The sequence below is a fragment of the Rhinolophus ferrumequinum genome, chromosome 14 (assembly GCF_004115265.2).
Source record: "Rhinolophus ferrumequinum isolate MPI-CBG mRhiFer1 chromosome 14, mRhiFer1_v1.p, whole genome shotgun sequence".
In the NCBI taxonomy this organism is placed as follows: domain Eukaryota; kingdom Metazoa; phylum Chordata; class Mammalia; order Chiroptera; family Rhinolophidae; genus Rhinolophus; species Rhinolophus ferrumequinum.
Genome location: NC_046297.1, coordinates 12,645,462 through 12,668,131, shown reverse-complemented (window position 1 = coordinate 12,668,131; position 22,670 = coordinate 12,645,462). Strand labels below are relative to the sequence as shown.

At 37.1% G+C, this 22,670-nt stretch overlaps 1 protein-coding gene across 1 annotated transcript in view; it reads left to right on the top strand.

The window, feature by feature from the left end:
* Window positions 1-22,670, top strand: part of PREX2 (phosphatidylinositol-3,4,5-trisphosphate dependent Rac exchange factor 2) — a 237,988-nt gene that overhangs the window by 170,907 nt on the left and 44,411 nt on the right. Inside the window, exons 34-35 of the mRNA XM_033126386.1 lie at window positions 4,730-4,873; window positions 11,141-11,255. Coding sequence (XP_032982277.1) covers window positions 4,730-4,873; window positions 11,141-11,255 — 259 coding nt within the window. The remainder of the gene's footprint in view (window positions 1-4,729; window positions 4,874-11,140; window positions 11,256-22,670) is intronic.

Genomic DNA, 22,670 nt, shown 5'->3' with positions numbered 1-22,670 from the left:
CGTGAAAGAGGGTGGTGACCTTGACCTCGAGCGTAGCTGTGGAGATGGCAGAAGTGGTTGATTCTGTGTGTATCATATAAAGGTAGAGAAAAGAGAATTTTATTAAAGTTTCACCTTCACTGATCAATGAGAGAGAACGTGAATTACGACATTAGGAATATAGGTTATCTTCAAGGGAGAATTTGTCTGGCAAAGTGGATTATTTGATGAGGATAATATTATTTGAACAAAGTATATGGTCTTCTGTGGGCATGTATAGAATATATTTTTAGTGAGCAATGTAGGCACAATTTTGCTGAACGTAGAGAAACTCTTATTTTCACAATATAACCTAATATTTTTTTCTTCTATATTTTGCCTGAGGAACTATAGGCTCACTGAAGTACTGTTTTCTATGGTTCAAATATGATATTCCTGGTGAATGGTCTGTTGAGCAAGCAGAAGAGGAACCAATATGATAAGCTTGATAAAATATTTACTTATTGTATATCCATTATGAGAGATTTAACATTGGCATATTGAAAAATATAGTATTAAAGATAATTAAAACCATGAAAGTAATATTTAGTATGTAAATTAGGTGAACCTGTGACAGACACCTGTGATATATATTTGGCAATACATTTTTATGTATTTCCTCAAAACTTCTGCAAACAGTTCCTTAGTGAAAGGTTCGTTCCAGTGCTATTGGACAAGATAGTCCAAGCAAATTAAAAATGGTAATGGAATAGAGTTGTCATTTTAAGTCAATTCGTGAAAGAAGAGAATTTCTCGGTACCCAAGTGTCATCACATCTTATTTAAGTAGTGTAAGAAAACTAGAGCTTTATCATTAATTATATATGATTCGATCTTTCTATAAGCATAGAAGCAGAGGAGTCAGATTGACTAATTAATTTGTAATGAAATGAGATGGCTGTGTGTCTATGACGGAAAGGCTGAGTACGGAGGGGTGGAAGCATGAAGATGAGAACAAAGGAGACCGAAGTGAACATCTGCCTTGAAGTCAAGAAAACTTAGTTCAAATCCTGGCTCTGTTCTCATCTGCAAACACGAGAAGATCAGCTTTCCTTGACTCGCAGGATTATGAGGCTTAAATATGATAATGTATTTGAAAGTCTCTAGCATTTCGTAAGGCTCCTGGTAATATTCAGTAAATATTTGAATCCATCCTCCTCGCTGTATTACTTTGCATTCTTTTATAAAAAGTTACATTTAGCATTCCTCATTTGTCTTAGTTTTATATTAAAGAATAATGAGATTCTGAAGAAATATGGCATGCCAAGTAAGTAGAATCAACTGTCTGAATTGAAGACCTTTGATTTTTGGGGGAGAAATCATTGTTACGTACATGTAACATGCTCAGTGCTGAGCTAAGTTCCAGGGATGTCGTGGTGACAAATGATACAAAGTCCCTGTCGGCGTGACGCTTAGTGAGAGCTGCAGAGGAGCGAAGGGGCAGTCTGACTCACTTCAGTACAGGGAACGTGTAAGATACTTCCCGTGTCGTATTATATAATTGGTGAAGGAGGAATGAATGAGCTAAATGATTAGGTTGTATTTAATTACATTCATTTTGTGGAAAATCTTCATGGTTTTGGAGACCGTAATGACAACAGATCTTCCCCTTTCCCCTGGTGACACAGGTAATTTTATAGTAATTATTATGGGGATGGCTATTTTGAGCTTCCACTCTCTGCATGGGCCAGGTGTGTACCTGGAACTGTGGGTGCCATGGCGAATAAGACAGATGGGTCCCTGTCTTCACGGACCTCACAGCCTTGTTGGGAGACAACAAATAAGGAATAATTACAAAGACAGGTAGGGTCGTGATCAAGCCTATGCAGGAAATTAGCGTGCATGAAGAATAACGGTGAGGTGGTCCTTTACGGGTCACCAGCGAAGGGCTCTCAGCAGAAGTGGCTTTTAAGCTGAAATCTGAAGGAGAAGACAGACCCAACCCTGCAGAGGTTCAAGGAAGAGAAATTCAAGCAAAGGGAACTAACAACTATTTAGTTAAAGACTTATTTTCAAACTCACTGGCCCATTCCACGAGGTGGGGCCGTGTTTAAGGGATGAAATTTCTCTCTAGGAGGAATCCCTCAAGAGGAGAGAACCAGAGACCTTTTTCTTATGCGGTAATGTTTTTGGAACTTTTAATCATGACATAGTCCTAATCATCTAGTTTGTTTTTCATGGTTGATAAATTTCCACAAATAAAAGGCAGCAATTTTCACTTCCACTTTATTAGGCTCTTTTCAGGTGCACCAAATACTTTGAGAGAAACGGGTTTCCATTCTTTTATGTAGTACTCTCAGTTTGAAACTTCTGTTTAAATTTAATATAATTGATAATTTTTAGTTTCTTAATTCCTGGGATAGCATCTTTATTTGTTCTTTACTAGTCCTATAATATAGAACTCAACTGCTGCATTATTATTTTCCTTTCAATAACATTATGCTTTTGGTAACACAGAGATTGGCTATGTTGGTGCCAAAGAGTAAAGGAATGGAATTTAACAAAAATGAAAATGTATGTGAAAGACATTTATGACAAGGGGAGCTAGAGATGCAAATATTTAGTATATATAAATCTGTAGTTTCGTTAGTGTCCATGTATCTTTTTTCTATATTTTGAACCAGAAAAAAAAGGCTTTTCCCAAACATTAACATGTAGTTAATTTCCAACTCTTCAACTGAGAAATTTATTCATTCTTTTCCCCAAACCAAAATCCTTCATCTTCCTTAAAAGTGTGTATACACAAAAGTAAAAGCATTATTAGTATATGCATAAAAGAGACTTGTAGATGTTAATACAATGTCTCTACTGATATGCAGAATTAGATACATGTAATAAGTTTGGAATCTGTTATCATTAATAGTAATTAACCTTGAACTCTATTTTTATATATAATTTTATTTCAAGAAGCAGGTTAGAAATAATAAATACTGAATCAAGAACATACATTAAATGCCTACTAAATTTGGGCCTTAATTTTTAACTGGTTAGTGTGATTATTCTAGCTTTTGAGAAAGATTTTACTTTTTCTTTTTAAATTTATTGTGGTGACAATTGTTAGTAAAGTTACATAGATTTCAGGTGTACAATTCTGTATTACATCATCTATAAATCGCATTGTGTGTTCACCACCCAGAGTCAGTTCTCCTTCCATCACCACATATTTGATCCCCCTTACCCTTGTCTCCCACCCTCCTCCCCCCTTACCCTCTGGTAACCACTAAACTATTGTCTGTGTCTATGAGTTTTTGTTTCTCATTTGTTTGTCTTGTTCTTTTGCTGTTTTTGGTTTATATACCACATATCAGTGAAATCATATGGTTCTCTGTTTTTTCTGTCTGACTTATTTCGCTTAGCATTATACTCTCAAGATCCATCCATGTTGCCACAAATGGTCCTATTTCATCTTTTTTTACTGCTGAATAGTATTCCATTGTGTATATATACCACAACTTCTTTATCCATTCATCTATCGAAGGACATTTTGGTTGTTTCCATGTCTTGGCCATCGTCAATAAAGCTGCAACGAACATTGGAGCACATGTGTCTTTATGGATAAATGTTTTCAGATTTTTTGGGTAGATACCCAGGAGAGGGATTGCTGGGTCATATTGTAATTCTATTCTTAATTTTTTGAGGAACCTCCACACTGCCTTCCATAGCACATTTCTTTTCAGTTATGTGGAAATTATTTTTCTTGGATAAGTATAAAATGAAGAGAATTTGTGATATGCTCTTGCAGGATTTTAGCTTTTTGAATTAGTTGGCTTTCTTTGAGTAACTAAATTTGGAATATTTGAAAATAGCTAAAATAATTTGAACAGATAATTTTTTTTAAAAAAATTTTATTGGGGAATATTGGGGAACAGTGTGTTTCTCCAGGGCCCATTAGCTCCAAGTCATTGTCCTTCAATCTAGTTGTGGAGGGCGCAGCTCAGCCCCAAGTCCAGTTGCTGTTTTCAGTCTTTAGTTGCAGGGGGCGCAGCCCACCATCCCATGCAGGAATTGAACCAGCAACCTTGTTGAGAGCTTGCGCTCTAACTAACTGAGCCCCTCCTGAAGCTCAGCAGCAGCTCATTTTCCTCAATCTAGTTGTGGAGGGCGCAGCTCACTGGCCCATGTGGGAATTGAACCAGCAACCCTGTTGTTCAGAGCTCACGCTCTAACCAACTAAGCCATCTGGCTGCCCCCTGAACAGATAATTTCTAATGACTGTTGGGCATCAATGGAGGTAATCTATTTTTGTCCTGGAGCTTGGAATAGAACTTGCAAATCTCGTGAAGATTTTGATAATGGTTGTTATGTACTCGATTTCTTGCACGCTGCTTAAGAAGTGTACCCGTTGGACTCATTTTGACTAAAATATGAATGAGGCAGCTCGTCCTGAGAGATTGTGACTCCAAACCACATGTAGCTAAACTTCTCATTTAGTTAAGTGAGACATCTGGTGCATCAAAGTGTAACGAAGTTTCCTCTTACAGAATTTTATATGCAGTATAATGATAAATCTGTTGCTTTAGCTAATGAGAATCTGATATATACTCTTTCATTTAATAGCACTGTAAGTATGCCTAACCTGAACTCGATATACATGGGTACTTTTAAGATATTTAGTTTCTAGTAATTTTCAGGATTCTTTTTAAAGATTAACAAATATACTATATAACATGTCCTGATTTTAGGATGTAATATAACATTAAATGTCATTTTAGATGTTCCTCTTACGTATCAAGTGGAAGGAAGTCGACAAGCTCTGAAAGTTTACTTCTACATTGATAGTTATCATTTTGAACAACTGCCTCAACGGTTGAAAAATGGAGGAGGGTTCAAAATCCATCCTGTTCTTTTTGCACAAGGTAAACTGCTTCCCTTTTTATGCTTCATGTACTTAGGTTATTTTATCTTGCTCAACTTTTAAAAATTAATTGTAATCATCATGTTATTTTTTTCATTAATTCAAAAATTCCTGCATAGTACCTAGGTAATAAAGCTACTTCTGGGAATGTTTATTAAGGAAAGAATCACGTATGGTTAAATATTTATCAAATGGGATTGCAGCATTATTTGTAATATAGAAACAAGACATGAGTGACTGAAATAAATAAAGATAAGTTTATTTTGCTTAAATAAATGATGGCAAAGCCATTAAAATTGTATAGTTAAAAATATTTATGAGCTAGAAAAAGGTTGACAATATACACATGCAGATTATGAAAACAAATTTATATGATAGCCTCAATTATGTCATACATGTATGCATGTACTTACATGTACGTAAAATGTTTTGTATATCATTGGGTGATTCATGATGATTCTTTTATTCTTTGAGTTTTTCTGCATTATATCACTTTTGGTCAATAAAATGTATTACTTTTATAAATATAAAACAGCCTTTGGCATTGAGCAATGATTGTCAATTGTAGAATAAATTAAAATTAAGAAGATTCTTACAGTGAATTGGCTTCTAAGGGAATGCCCTGGATCTTTTTTCATTTCGGAGGTCACAAATGTTGCTCAAAAAATATCAGAAATCCAGATTATTATTTAGTTTCCTCTAGTCTTTGATTGTTTCTTCTTTTTTTTAAATTCAGGCTGCAGTCACAAGATTATATCAATTTTTCTGATTGGTACCATAGAACATTTTATTTTTTCCTTCTTTTGAGTCTTGAAGACTTGCATTGGTTTTGTTGTGGAATTTTTATTTTCCAATAAAAAATGAGAAGTGTAGAGGAATAAAATCAACCTCTGTAACTGAAGAACAGACAGGGATATGAAATCTAAATTCACTACCAAGTGAAAATTCTGCTTGTACCATATGCATAGTATTTTAATTCTAAAACATGGATTACCTCTCCTTCTGTTGCCATCATTTAAAATCAATGACTGCCTCAAACAGATTCTTGGCAAAAGTACATTTAAGCAGAGGGAAATTTCAGTGAAGAGAAGATCTTAAGAGTTATTAGAAGGTACTTTCATTTTTCTTTGGAGGACTGTAGTACGATCCATAAAGGTAATACAAGATCCTGTAATAAAAAGGAATAAAAAAGAAGAAGCCGAGTAAAAATAGACTTCGGAGCTATGTTAGAAGAACAGTTTAGCCTAAACTATGTTAAAAGCCATTACAGAGATGTAGTTTTAGAAGGTAGGGAAGGATACTTGTCTGGAATGTTGACTTTCATAGGGTTTCACCAGAGCTCATGCCTGTTTACTTCTTTTCCTTTATTTCTCTCTCATTAAAAATTCTGTCTTTGAAATCATTACTGAGATGACAGATGGCATTAAGCATCTTTTCTAAAAAAATTATTACATTTGTGACACATCAGCCATAAATAGCTGAATATTCGTACCCAACAGCAAATGTGCATAGGAAAAAGATTCCTTTGCCAGGAACCTCTATTTTATAATTGTGGCTACAATGAATTTAAAAAGAACCCCTAAATATATGTTATTTCTGTGAGTACAATATCGCTAGAAAAATGTACTTTAAAAAGAAACTACAGCAAACAGTAGGTATTATTAGTATTCACACAGCAGTAAAATATGAAAAACGAATGAAAGAAGCAACATCGCTACCCTACAGTTGAGGTCGTAGATAGGTAAAGAAGACTGGAAAACAGTTTGTCTCATTAAAAATCTGTCACTGATGAGGGTGCTTATTTAAAGTGCCTGCAGAAGTTCCTCAGCATTCATAAAACTCCCAGGAGGACCCATTAGGAACTCAGTATTCATCAGACTGAAGGAAGCACAGAAAAGGCAGCCCTAGCTTGAGTCGAGATTACCATCTGGTAATTGGAAGTGGTGGTAAATGGAAGAGATTCCACATGGAGTCTATGCTGGGATGAACATTTATTTGGAGGGTTTTCATTTTATGTGCCCATGTGTACATGGGTCTTTGCTAGCAAATAGAAAAATTAGATGAATTTCAAAATCTCCTGGGAAATTCTTAGTCTGCCCTCCAAAAGTTTTCTGTGGTACCCTGTAGTTAGAACACAAAGCAAATGTACTCTCTTCTTCTCAATTTTCTCTCCTGATCAACCCTTGGGCAGAGGAGGGCATGCTTATTGATTGGGCACCCTGCAGAGATGGGACCACCCATTAGATCGGGAATTCCACGGTTGGAAACAAGTAGGGGACACTTTAGGGGACATGGATGCTAAGGGCCATTGCTGGGGGAGAAAACAGGAATCTAGGCCGACAAAACAAGTGATTTAGATTTCCAGGGTAAGGCTTATAGAAACAGCCAGTGAGTGAAGTCAGCGTAACCAGAATGCTAGAAGGTGAAGCTCATGCTGAGCTGTCTGTCTTCTCTAAGTACTTTCTACAGGTCAAGGGATTCATCCTGTCGGGGTCCCCGAGCCCTGGGTGAGATAAAGCAAGTAACTAAACCGGATGAAAATGGGAATTTAAGGAGGGTGATATTCAGGGTCATTCCCCAGTGGCTGGTTTTCATGCTCTCTCTCAGGGGTTCTCAGTACTGGCTGCACATTCATCATCTTGGGAAGGTTTTAGAAAATACCCACGCTTGATCTCACACCGGGTCAATTCTGTCAGAATCTCTGGGAGGTGGGGTCCAAATGCCAGTATATTTTAGAAGCTTTCTACGCTATTCTCATGGCCACTGGGAGTGTGGCATGGGTTAGTGTGGATTAGGAAACACTGTGCAATTATGCAGTTAATACTTGCTTAATTTGATTAATCCATTTCACAAATGTTCAACATTTCTGGATTCTGGAGAGCTGAGGCAAGCTGGGCCTTTTTGCTTCTGCCTTATTAGGTCATTAGGACGCTGGCTGCTTCTAGAGGGGATGCGATTTGGATGGGACAGTTTTCCTCAGCGAAGACTAAAGATGCTCTGCAGAGCTGACAGCTGAGGGACATCTGACAATCATAGCATCTGGGTAACAGGCCCCTCATTTCTGAAGGGGGATCCGAGTGGGTGACTCTCAGAGCATCAGCCATGGTCCACATCTGAAAAGCATTTCTGTAAGGACTGGGAGCGACTTCTTCCTGACTCTGATGGGCCTCCCTTCCTGGGGGATGATTTAGAAGAAATACGCTAATGAGACAACTCATAGCCCTTGTTATTACAGCTGGTCTTGGGCCACAGTAGATTCTCATTTACCCCCTTCTGCTGTCCATTATAGATGAGCCTTATGCTCAGTCTGAACCTCTGCTGGTCTCCACGGCGTGCCTAAGACCTTCATCCCCAGGGTCCTGATGCCCTGGATATGATGCCTTTCTCAGGCCAGGGTTGATGCAGTTGTCCATTCACCATCAAAAGTGGCCAAGGGGATACCAAGAGGGACCTGAATGGATTACCTGGGTGCCAAACATTTCTTCCTGCCTTCATTATGTAGCAATAGCCTTGCCAAGGTCGTGATTGCTCTTCTTGGCTGCTGGTGCCTTGGCACAAGGAGCCTCAAGTGCCCAGGTGGCCACCATAGCTTAGTTCAGTTGGACTCCTGCTTTGTCTCCTTTGAGGATCAGGACCTTTAAATCCATGGAGCTAGAGTTCAAGGATGGGGTGCATACATTCCCCAAATGAGACACTGGAACTCTTTAGTTTCCCAGGGCTGCAACAACAGACCACAAACTGGGTGGCTTAACACAACAGGAATTTATTCTATCAGCATTCTGGAGGCTCGAGGTCTGAAATCAAGATGTCCACAGGAACTTATGAAATGATGGAAGTACCAAATATGACCACAAATTATGAAATTATGAGAATTACAGAAACTAGATAAGAACATGTTAAAGAGCAGTCTAACTTTGAAGTTGGGACATTACTATATATTTAACCTACTTTTCTGAAAATAGAAATTTAATTTGGTAAAACGTCATTCCGTTTTCTTTTTTTTATAACAATAAATAACTAAGCTCTTCACCTAAAATAAAGGATGTGGTTCTCCTTCCTCTTCTTTGCCATACAAAATTTACTTTTTAAATACAGAACTCATCTTTTTTTTGTTTATTTCCCCACAACTCCATGCAGGTGCCATGAAAATTTGCTGAGACTCTTGGCAAAATTGTTAGACTCTTTTTAAAAATGTACATAATTGTGAATTTTAACTATTTTTAATTTGAAAATATTGTTAAGAGACATAATGAAAACCTCAATTTGTTTTTATAGTGTAACAAACTTTTAGAGCAGGACTGGACATTGTAGATAAGTTGAGCCATCAAGACATAAAAATTAGATCCCAGGTGTTTCCTGGTATCCCGCACCCCTCACCCCCCCCTTTTCTTGCTCCTTCCTATTGTTCTCCTCCAGTCTTTCTGGTCTTAAGTCGCGAAGTGCAGTGTTCTCCAATGCAACCTTCTCCGTTCCCAAAACTTCCTGTTTGGCTAAACACATTCATGTATCTCCAGGAAATTAGATAATGCCGGTAGGGCACTAGGCCTGTTGCCGAGTACATAACACACTTGCAATAAACGATAAGAGTTGTCATGGGCTCTCTTAATCCTATTATTTAACTTAATTCTTTTCCAAGAACCATAATTAGGAGGTATGCATATTTTTCGTTTCACAAATCAAGAAACTGAGGATCTCAGATACTAATTACTGTGGCCAAGGTCACACAGCTGTGGAGGACCATGGGAGTTGTGGTTTTACTGAAATGCAAGGGCTTTCATTATTAGCTTTACAACCAGTAAGAGGAATCCACACTAAAGTATGACCACTGAGAGATTGAATCCTCCTGGTATATTTGCTTTTCACAAATAAACATCCTGTCAATGGAATATGGCATATATTTGAAAATTGTTTTATCAGGAAGACTTTCCTTTATTTCTTGTGTGTATTCAGGGCCAGAAGCTTGCTGAACCAGTGCAAATATTCTAATTAATGCAGAAGTCATGAGGAATACAAAAATAACAATCCTTGAAACAAGTCAATAAATTCAATTTCCTGTACTGAAGTAAATATAGTAAGCGTTGTCTCTAATTTTCCACAAATGCTTTTCTCAATTATAAGCCAATAATTCCATTTAAAAAAATTTCAAATTTAGTGATATTCTAAAAGTTTTGTTGTCTCTCCAATGCTCTAGAAATCTAACTGGTTTAGAATACATAGCACAGCTAAAATTAGCAGTGACTTTCCTATTTTTGCACCGAAAAATGGTGGTGAGTATCTGTCAATATGAGGCAGCATTATCGTTTAGTTTAGAAACTATTGCATTTAGCAGTTTTGAAAGAAGATTAATTTTTTATCTATTTTGAAATAATCTGCTGAAAAATTGAGGCTCTTTAGTGGTAATAATTATAAGGGGAAATAATTTACATTGGACCAAATTGATTGCAAATCGGACCTATTGTCATTCCTGTTGCTAGAAAACTCTCCATAGGAATTCTTGTACTTCTAGGCACTTTCATGTGATTCATTTCCTCTCCAAAAGGTTAAAAATACTACCAGTGCAGAAAGTTTAAAGGGAAAAGAAACACTTAACCGAAAATGTTAGCTAAGAAGGAAATCTATATTAATCAAAAAATATTTAAAATCCGTGGGACTCTGTGCGTGTGTGTATTATATATATATATATGCTTATTTATTTTAACTAAATTAACTGACCATTGGGGCAGAGGTAGTATTTTAAGATTTCACTTTATCTATACTTCTTACTTATTGCACTAATATTTCATAATTTAAATGCGGCTACAAAACAATGTGAATATACATAGAGAATGACAATTTCATTTCTTTACTCTTATGTATGTTAATACTGTTCTGCTTCTCATACATATGTATGTATATATGTGTTTATATGTAAATACACACACATACACACACGCACACACACCCCTTTGTGTGTTTATTTATTAATAAATATATATGAAATTTGAGTTTAGCTTCACAAAGAACATATATAAAACATTCTGAAAATAGAAGGCAGTTTAAATTAGAAATTGCCTGTGCCTACTTAACAGAGATAATCATGAAATCTTTGATGTTTATTTTGAGAGCAAAAGAATGGTATTCATTTTTGATCTGGTTAGTGATAGTTTCTTACATATGTGGTCATATTTGATGTGTTTAGTACATTTGCTGATAATCAATAGGATTACACCAAATGTGTCAAAATTGAGTTATAAAATCATGTGAAAAGTACATTTACTCTTTTAAACAGCACTGGAGAGCATGGAAGGATATTATTATCGAGACAATGTTTCAGTGGAAGAATTCCAAGCCCAAATAAATGCAGCCTCATTGGAAAAGGTCAAGCAATACAACCAGAAGCTCAGGTACCTAATTGTTCTTTTTTTTTTTAAAAAAAAGTCTCCATATTTTGACAAGAGCAGATAGTTTTTGACATTCATTATAGTAGATGAGTAATTAAATTGCTTTGGATATAAAGTCCTCTATTTAGGGTTTAATATTTCAACTATTCTAATGGATATACTTTTTTCCCAAATAAAATAGGAAAAACATATTTGAACATTTTTATGTAATTGTTTTAATTTCTGATGAAGGTTAAGAGATTAAATATTTCGTAGACCATTTCCAGGAAAAAAGCATTGGTGTTTTATAGTGGTGTCCTCTAGGAGGGCCAGGTGATTAAGGGTAAAATAGTTTTCCTTATGGACCATTAAACAGCTGGCACCGTCACACAGATAGTCTATGTTTAACATGGAAGATAGGATGAAACATGCACTTGGTACATTTTCAGGCAGGGTTGTTTCACATGTGGTTAAGTCACTACAGACCCGTGTTGCATTCAAAGAAAAGGTGCCTTCCCACCCCCGCCCGACCCCCTTCCCTCACTGAGAGCTCCGGCAAAGTCCTGAAGAGGCACTTATTAGCCAGAACCAAGCATGTGCCCGTTCTGGGGTGAGCTCAACACCACAGAAGACCAATGGACTGTCACAAAAGTACAGGGTAAGGATGCTGGATAAGTGGAAACAGTGGCTTCCCCTCCAGTTATAGAGATTTCTCCAGAACAGCAAAGGATAAGTGGAAATAATTGGCTACTTAAAAGAAAAGATAATGATAGCCATAATGCCTGTCAATTTTTAAGAACATGTTAAGAGGCAGTAACAATGCTAGGTGGATTAGGCGGGTTAGGTAGTAAGCCAGTTTGTTCCATATTATCATTTCTATTTTAAGCAACAACTTACACAAGTTTTTGTACTATCTAAGGCCATTCAGTGAATGGAGTGAACATTATACACTGAAAACAAATTCTGTTTTTAAGGTTTGGCGTCAGCTATTATCAAGGGCCCCCCAGTTACTCTGATACTGTACCATCAGTTATTCATTCATTCGATGTTTATGAAGTTTTCGTGCTTATGAGAATGGGAAAGACAGATAATGAACAAATAAATCCATAAATAAAGTGTTGCACATAGTGAAAAGTATTAGGTTGGTGCAAAAGTCATTGCGGTTTAAAAGGTTAAAAATAATTGCAAAAACCGCAATGACCAACCTAATACAATGGAGAAAATCTAATTCTAGGAAGTTGGTCATCTAGAGTGGGTAGTTAAAGATGAGAAGAACTGGATTCAGAACGGAAGCCTGAATCACAAGGAGATAGCATTGCCAGACTCTGGGGGTAGCTCTTCCTGCAAACAATGAATAATTTGTGCAGACTTATCGTGGGGGCAAGCTTATTAATTTTGAGGATGACAAAGAAGGCCCAGGTGATTCTAGTGCTTTGAGAAGGATGATGCGTGTTTAGAGGTATTTGTAGGGGCCTGGTTATGATAATGGCTGCAGGTCACTGTAGAAGGATTAGTTTTTTTTTTATAAGGGCAATGCAGAAGCCATTGGAAAGTTTTTACTTAATTCCTGCTGTCCACTTGTATTGCATGCCTCTATTGCAAATAATATTCAAAATGGTTCAAGTTTTGACGAGGCAGTAGTGAAGCGAGCAGAGGCCAGCTGTCTGGTCTGACCATTCGTCCTCCAGCCTCCATGGGAATAGGGACCAGGAAGTGCACCTGGAGCATCCTTGCCACGTGCATCTGAGCCCTGACACCCTGGTTTCCTTCTTAACCTCAGTGAACAAGGTGAAGCCAGCAGAAATGTGTACCAGCTACGCCTAACATATACTCTCCTGTGCCAAGTCAGATAAAGTTCTTGATTGATTTCCTTCTGATTCTTAAGAAATGAGAGCATGTACAGTTTTTCCCTCAGAAATTCTAATCAAGGCATTCAAGAAGAAGGGCATTTTTATTTCCCGTCTTCACCATCCTCATGCTCTCTTACTCTCTGTTTTCTACCTCAGACTTTCTTTTTTATTCCCTCTGGCCGTGAGCCATCATCTCCATTAGCCTCATTTTTTTCCTGCCCTACATACGATGTAATTTGTCTTTACCGAACCCTTCTATTCTAATGCATCTGGTTATTGGCAAAAAGCACCACTGCATGGTAACCAGTGAGATAAAATATAATTGTAACTTTGAACGGTATTCCTTGTATTAATAGCACTCCTTTCAATTTGAGGAGTCTAGATTATTATTGTTGTAAATATATTTTCAGTATTAGTTCACAGCAAAATAAAACAGAAAAATTAAAAGGAAACAAGTTGTATGTTAGTTGTATATTACTGATATTTATTTTTGTGAAGTGAGGGCTTCATACTGGAATTTTTTAGGGCTTATGATGTGGGGTATCTAAATGTAAATTCATCATCTTTACAGAAAGTAAGACAGGAAAATGATTCAAAGCATATATTCTCTTAAGGTGTGCCTTTGTGGATACGGAATGGCACATTTCCTTTAAAAGAAAGTTTTTAAAAAGCTAAAATATATTTCATGTCATAAGTGGAAAGAATACATTTTATTTATGTTAACAAGAAATGCTACACAAATACCAGTCTCAGAGCCATATGTTTTGAACAGTGTTTTTTTTTTTTTCTTTTTCCAACTGAGAAACGTCTGGCCCAAAGTACGTATGTGTTTTGGCTATTTCCACGGGAGCACCTACATGAAAATGTGTCATTTCTCTCTACTCTGAGGGAGAAAAAGAAATGTCAGTAAATATGCTCTCCTGGCATGAGATAGACATGAAGGATGGCATGGACTTTACTGCCATTTTGTGTCTCTATGTACGACTGTTGGACAGCATGAGAGCATGAGCAGCAGCAGGAGGACCTCAGACTTCACACTTCATCTCAGTACAGTAGTACCTCGGTTTTCGAACGTCTCCGTTGACGAACATTTCAGTTTACGAACGCTGTCAACCCCGAAGTGAATGCTTCGGGTCGAGGCCTAGCTGTTGGCTGTTTTTGACCATTTCAGAACTCGAATGATCTTCTGGAACGGATTACATTTGAAAATTGAGGCACCACTGTACTAGGTACATGTCCCCATGCCAGGCTCTACCTTCAGGGCCTTCATTCAACTCATAAAATTCTGTCTCTCATTCCTTGTTTGGATAGCAAACAGTATATGATGGGAACTTGTGGAAACAACTTTAAGTCAACAATCGCATGGACTTAATAAAATCTGAGAGAGAGAGAGCATTAGTTAGAATATAAATAATTCCTTTATCCTTCAATTGTTTTTCTTTAAAAGCTGCAGCTTTAGAGTTACTAAATAATGTGATTTCTTTTTAAATTAACTGGATATGTCTGATGCATATTTATCTTCTCTATAGTAGTTTTATATTTATTTATGTTCTATTCTGTCTTTCAGCTAAATTCCATTTCTTTGTACCTTAAGATGCATCCATATTTCTGTTTCTCCGAGACAAGCTGTAAAGTCAATGTGTATATTCAATTTCTTTCTGTTTTCTGATTTGAAACACAGAGGTTTCAGGGTGGTAAATTTATTTTATATCAGACATGATTCTTTAATAGCAAAAGTCTGTACAGAATATGAATTTGTTTATAACGCTTGAAGTTTTGCTAGAATTTTTTCTATATACGAAATATATAAAGGCTCTAACATTTTCAAGATATAAGTTATGCTTAAGTGACAAATTCTCCCACAGTGTAAAACTAAGAGACTGCTGGATACTTAGATTTGAATGCCCACCAAGTACCAGGAACAGTGCTCCACGTGGGGGAGGAGTCACAGTAGATAAGATAGCTGCCTTTCAAGGAAATTCTGCCTATGGGTTATGAGAAACATTAATTTTCTTACTAAAAATTTGTACCACTATGTAAACAAAATGATGTAGGAAAGTGTAAGGTGCTATGTGTGTGTATAAGAAGGGAATTGATCTTAATTGGGGGTGGGATGAGAAGATGGTTGAAGGTTTCAGGAGTGAATTATCTGAGGAAGTGACCTTTATGCTGACTCTGAAAGAGGAGTTGGGGTGAGAGAGAATGGTGTTGGGGATGGGGGATGGGGAGTGGTATTTTCTAGCCCTGAGAAGACCATGTGTGAAAATCGTAAAAGGGGAAGGGGAAATTGTAAGTATTATGGAGTGTGGAATTCAAGAGGAAGAGAGGCATGAAACAGAGGTGTGAACAGAATCCATATGCCCTCCTGTACCTCCTTTACTATCAGTTTTCCCTCAACATCTTTTAACCCAACTTCTTTTAAGCCTCATCCAGCTTTAGCTCCATTTCCATTTCCAAGAGTATAATTACTTAAGAGCCATCTCAAATTTATCTTTCTGCAGGAAGCCTTCATTTACATCCTCAGCTGGAATTAACCACTTTCTTCTTTAAAACGGAACACCTCTTGTATTGTGTTTGCTTTATTTTGACTTGCGAGTTATTTATCTGCCTTGCTCAATACATAGGAGGACAACTGGTCCTAGTTTTCCACTGTACTTGGTATATAGTAAGGACCATAAAAATAGTTGCATTGAATTGGAAATCAGATAAACTGCAGTGCAATGGTCTACTTTTTTGTGCAATTATCATTTTATTGGATTTATTCTAGTATTCAGTCTACTTGTTAGATCCGGAAAATTCTAGGCCATTTGAAGGGCATAGATGTTGATTCTGTTGGAGACCTCTCTCAAGAGAATTCAATAGCCTGGCCAAGTCTCAAATTTCACGAGACAAGAACAGATAAACTTGAAATTATAATGACACTTTTGAGAGCAACATAGCTCTTCTTTATTTGAAAAATACTATAATTCTATTAAACATTACTACCACTGCTTTCTGAGAATGTGGTACAGCTGCATGTATATTTATGCATGTAATCTTATTTAATTTATTTTATTTTATTTATCTTATATTAATTTATCTGTACATATTGTTATCTGCATTCAGACTTATTCATTTGCCCTTGAGGAGCTGTAATTATATCTAATATTTATTTTGCTTTTACATTAAAGGAATTTTTAATACTATTTTAGATAAGAGCAGCAGTGAGATCTGAATTACTTAACTGTGTGTTTTTCACATTTTGTGGCAAGTCCTTCATTGTGATAATACTTATCAAGGGTGACTAGATATCCTGGCTAAGAAGCAGAAGCAGATACAATCATCTTCAAAAAGAAAGCTTTGAAGAGAATAACCTCTATCTCTAAGCTAAGAAAAGCTATTGTTTTCACCAAAGCAAAGGGAAGATCAGAATACTCTGTGCTAGAATTTCTTTTGGAATAAATGAGAACTGAAAGTGTTAAAAAGAAAATGAGCATAACCTGAAGATTCAGTCAGGGAAATATACTCTATGAGGAAAAATTGTCAGTGCTTATGGAAGCAGGATTGATTTTTATTTTTAACTCTGCTGACTTTTCTAGCCCATCACAAGGACAATCAGTCTTTAAAAAAATATATTCATGGCATCCTAGTCCAGTTCGTTCAATGAATATTTTTCTGATTGCTTTTGGTCAGTTCCTTTTTGCTGACATTTCAAACTTCCTTTGTTTGGTTGATGTACCATGGAAGGTGAACGAAATGATTATAAATTTTCCTTTCAAAGCTTTGCTCCTACACCAGTCAGGAAATTTAGCATAGGCCCAGAGCTTTTGATTCAAAAAAGACGTAACTGTAACTTAGAAGAAATTAATATGGATTTACTAAAAAGTCTTGATTTGTGTGAAGAATAGAACATTGTGTTTCTAAAATTAGCTGTCTAGTTACATGAAACGCGTACAACTTCAACAGAGGACAAAGTTCTATTTTATATAGATTCAAGTTTGTGAAACTCTGTCAGTCATTCAGGGAGCACATCAAGCGCATCTTTGCTTGGCTTTCGGTAATTTTATCCAGAATGACTCTCATTTCACTTGCGTTGGCCAATTCTTATCCATCTTTCCTGGCACACCTCAAAATCCCTCCCCTCAGGCGGTCTTCCCACCTCCCCTAAGTTAGTGTTTTTCTTTATATTCCTTTATATGCCTCTATTATAGAACTTATCACATCATGCTTTATACTCTTTTTATGTCTCTGTTTCTCCTTCTAGCCTTGTCTTTTTCTTTTGTGTCACCCATTGCTGGTAAGGTATCTGCTAACAGATGGTTAATGAATGGTGGTATATATGTAAATACCCCAAAGTTGAGACAACCAAACCAGGATGCAGTATAAATGGTGATGGGTTCCTGATGGACACGATGACTTCAACAGAATCCCATTCATGTAGAATAGTGTGGTCTCTAGTGTCCGTGTTGAACGGGTCTTCCTAGCTACCCCCATTCTGTTTGGGAAATATTCTTTATGGCTCAACAATATTTATTGTGGACTTACATGCAAGTGGAGGAATGTGTACAGTGTTGGGGATACACAGATGAATCAGACAATACATCCCTAAGAATCTCAAAGGAGAGGAAGAGTAAATGCAGTAAACAGGTTATTTTGAAAGACAACTAAACACCATGGTAGGGGTAACCGTATGCCCAGGGAGCTCAAAAGAGGAGCACTTAGGGAAACCTGAGGAGTTCGGGATGGGGCAGTGTTGACAGATGATTACTCTTGGGCCAGGTGAAAGAGGGGAGAGCAGCTCTTTCAGTGGGAGGGATAATATGAGCAAAAGCATGGCAGGACCATGATGTGTGAGGAGGGGCAGACAGAAAGCAGGAGGTGTGGGCAGGAGCAGGCGGTGGGGGACCTCACACACTTAGGCTTAAGCCTGTAAGTGAGGTGACCAGCTTGTGAGTTTTCAATGGTGCAGGGGGAAGGGCCATGAATTTTAAACTGAGCATCCTGGTAATACCACTGAGGACAAATTAGGGGTGAGATCAAGACTAGAGTCTGAGAGGCTAGTTAGGAAGCTATGCAGGCAAGTGATACTAGCAACCCTACCAGATAGAAATAGAGATGGAGAGGAAGGTATAGATTTTAGAAATTTGGGGGAGGTAGGAAAAAAAAATATTCTCGATTGAAGACAGCGTGTTGAGAGGGAGACAGACTCATTGGACTGGGTGTCTGGGTCATTAATATAGTGACAAAACAAGGGAAGAAGCTTCTCTGGGATTGCAACTGGCAAGATACTGAACTGAATTGGATTTGAGATAGGGAATTGACATCCAAGTGACTCTATCCAGTAGACTGGAGTCACTAACATGGAGGTAATAGTTAAAACCAAAATAAATGCCTGAGATGTCCCAGGGGATACTACCTCACATGCAGAGCTGTTTTGTGCATGGTTCAAAGGCAGGCAACTGGCAGCACGAGCCAAGATTCAAACTAGACATGTTCTGCTTCAAAGCATGTGCTTTTAGTTCCGTTGCTTCTCCAAAGTAGCGAATAATCCGAGGATTAACGTGTGTGCTTGGGGAAATGATTGAATGCCGTTGGAATCAATTACAATAGAAGAGTTAAGTGCACTTAAATAGAAATCCTCTTTGAAAAAATGAGAATTTCCAAGTGTTTTAAAGGACACCTGTTTTGTTTTCTCTGAAAAGAATTGGTTCCATAGCGGGAGACCTCCAAAAGATGAAATCCCTTGTTAGTCTTAAGGGACAAGCATTTTTAGTAGATTTTTATGATATGCATTGCATTTCTTATGAGCCAAGTGAGGGAAACAAAAAAAAAAAAGAGAAATATTCTTAATTAGACTAAGTGACGTGTATGATATGGGAACACATTTTTTAGTTGGTTTGAGGTAAATATGGAATTTCTGCAGTGATGTGAATGAAAAGAAATGAAAGGTTAATGACGTGGAATTGCCTGCTGCACTAATATACCAGAAGGTGGGGGGTCGGCCAAGTGTGGATTCCAGTCCCCACTCTCCATGGACTAGCTCTGTGACTCCGGGCAAGTTCTTAGTATTTCAGCCTTGGTTTCCTTATTTATCCATTGGAGCTAGTGATGCTTCATAGGCTGTTGTGAGTATTAGCTGAGAGGAGATTCATGCATTCCTCAGTATTTGCCTGAAGGTGAGTTTCATGGGTTTCCTGCAATGTAGCTCACTCAGAGAATAAAATTAGTTTCAAAGGCTTCTCCAAGGCTTCCGTATTGGGGCAGCTGACCTCCCTGCCCTGTGGGATAGATGTAGAGGGCACTTGCATAAAACAGCTATGCAAAATGGAGCTCGAAGTACCTTATCTGTGCACAGAGATACTCCTGAAAATAACCCAGGTATGGCATTTGATTTCACACCAGAAAACTATGAGCTAGAGGTGATTGTGGAAAATTATCCAAAAGGATATATAGCCTTAGCTAGCTGTGCTTCCAATCCTGGATTTAGCCTAAAGGCAGAAAAGGGGGTTGCCTGACTCTGCTATGAACAACGTTGCAGAATGTTTTCCAAGTACCTCCAATGAGAGTACTGGAAGCAGGAACTTTTTATACCATGTGTGATTAAGAGCTAAAAGGAAATTGTCACATTCAGCTCTGCTCCACTGCACTTGAATGCGGCCAGATTCCTCAGGCAATTAATAAAGAATTTCCATTAAACTCATTTTTGTTATTCTACAATCAAAATAAAGGTTAGGAGTGAAATTGTGATTCCCCATATTCAATGTCTTTACGTATACTTTCAACAAACGCTGCATGTACCAATATTTAAAGTTTTCAGTGTGAGAAATGAGCTAATTTTTTGCTTGGTAACTAATCTGGGTTAGAATGGCAGCATAGTTTATAGGGAAAAATGTATCTCTAAACTTTTCCTTTGTTGTTTTTAACAACCCTCACAGTGGAAGAAAACCGGTCTCACAGAGATATGGTGACAGGAGAGAAGAAATTTTAAAAGCAATTTCTTAACAAAAATCCAGTGAAATTGGATTGTCATCTGTAAATTATGGATAAATATTACCAATTTTATTTCTCTAATTAACTATGGTGCTTCCGCAAAAATAAGACCTACCCAGACAATCAGCTCTAATGCATCTTTTGGAGCAAAAATTAATATAAGACCCGGTCTTATTTTACTATAATGTAAGACGGAGACTTTATGAAATGATATGATATATGGTATGATATGATATGATATGATATGATATGATATGATATGATATGATATGATATGACATGATACAATATAATACCTGGTATAATATAATATAATATACCTGGTCATATTAATGTTTGCTCCAAAAGACGCATGCGAGCCGATTGTCCGGCTAGCTCTTATTTTTGGAGAAACACGGTATGTTAAACCATCAGTTTTAAAAATTCTGGTTAACAATTAAAATGACTATAGAGATGACAAATTTCAAATAGGAATGGATGCTTATGCTTCTCTTCAGTTTTTATGCACTTTTGGTTTAGGGTTGACAAACTAACCTTCCAATATCACTTATTGCCGTGTGGCCCTGCTGTGATGACTCTAGGTGGCGTGAGCTGCAGGAGAGTTTTACTATGTATGTGTATATCAAATCATATTGCACACATTACATATATATAATTTTTATTTAAATTTTTTTAAAAAATTAAAGATATGGTAATAATAATAATAATAATAGCTACCATTGGATGACTTGCTGTATGTCAGGTACCGTACTAAGAACCTTGAATTTTGCCCGTAGAAGAGAGCACAGCCTTTTATAGGTTCCAGTTTAAAAATAGAAAAGCCAGGAGTTAGGTCCTTAGTCATGTAACAGTACTTACTCATGTTTATTTTATTCTTTGGTTACTTAAAACTAGAAAAGAATTTTGTTGCATCATTTCTTGCTGGAGTAAAACAACACTATTGTGAGGCTTGCAAGGGACCTTATGAATATTTTTTGTATGATCGAAATTGTCCTCAGTAAGAAGGGATTATTACACACCTTTCCTCTCTAATTTTCTAAGTCCTGAAGATTACTTTCCTTAAAAAAGTATCATGCTTCAATGCTAATTGAGATGTAACCCAATATTTATAAGATTAAGAAGAGTCCTCCCCACAAACAAAGAATCTTTATTTTAAATGTGCATAATAATTTTATCTGTTTTTGAAATTGAGATGTTTAATATATGTCTTTTCCTCTACTAGGTCACATATATTTTTAGTTTCTTGATAGTCTCGTAACTCCAACTCCTTTATAGCACTCACGAAATAAAATTCGATTCCATTCAATACTACATTCCAGGCTGTGTATCAGGCATGGTCTTTGATGATGGGATTGCAAATTTTTTTAAAAAATGGGTCTGGGCCGGCTGACAGTATGCAGTTTAGCAAATGACTGAATGAGTGCAATTCAATATCGTATTGTACACATTACATACATCGTAAGATCAATTTGTCTGTGGGACAGTTCTCAAGATGTTATATTTGAGTGGGATTTTGAAGGGTCAGCAGACTTTTGTCAAGAAGAAGGAGGTGAGAGGGAATTCTAGGCAGAGAAAGGTGGGGAGGTTTTCAGGTGGACAGTTTGTTGGGGGGGATGGAACAGGAACTCAGCAGGGTGAAGAGGTGAGTGATGGACAAGAATTCTTGGAAAATTGTCAGGAGGGTCATTTAAATGACTTGCAGTGAGGTAGTGAAATGTTTGTAACTATGCTTTAGAAAGGTAATTTTAAATGACAACTGCAGTTAAAAGAGGAAAGCAAAGAAAGATATGGAGGAGAAGGAGCTGACCTGTCAACTTAATGTAAATTGAGCCTGTATAAGACTCTTATGATTTTAAACCTGAATATTATCCTTTCATGGGCAAGTGCCACATTTTCTGCAGATATAACTGATTGCTATTAAATTAAATAGAATTCGTTTAAAAATAGAAATATTACTTGACTTTGCTGTTTTTCGTTTTTTTTTTCCTGGATGCATGAGATACGTTGTTATTAATATAGTCCAGCTTTAGGCTTGGAAAGGCTTTCTTATTTTCAAGGATTTGCTTTCTCGGTTTATTTCCACAGAGATTCTGTTTCAAAATGGTAGGGCATGGTGTTGCCATTGGAAAATACGAATGTGTGCTGTATCTTAACAGTAGATGGTGCCTGTGGTGATATATACATGTTACAGGTACAGAAAAGGAATATCACCCTAGCAGACTCATGAAAAGAGGGATAGAATGAAAGTGGAGAAAAGGAGTGTTTGGAAAGCAGAGAATAGATTTTAATCCAGTCAAGTTGCAGATGGCAGGCTGTCAAAAGGAGAGTGAAATAAGGGAGGAGTGGGGTGTGTCTTCATTACCTCTGACACCAGAATTCTGTTTTTAGGGCATAAGAGAAATCTCCAAGAAATGCTTTTTGGAATGTGAAAAAGTCTTGCCCTCTGTGGTCACATGATTGTCTTGTTAACTTTCCAGCATTTTGCTTCCCCAACACTCAAGTGGAAATGGAGCTGTTGATTGCTAATAGGCTGTTCTTAAATGACGATAACCTTAGATGCTCCATTTTTGACAGGCCAAACACACATTTGTCCAGGCAAATCCGAGTTTATCTCGTTATT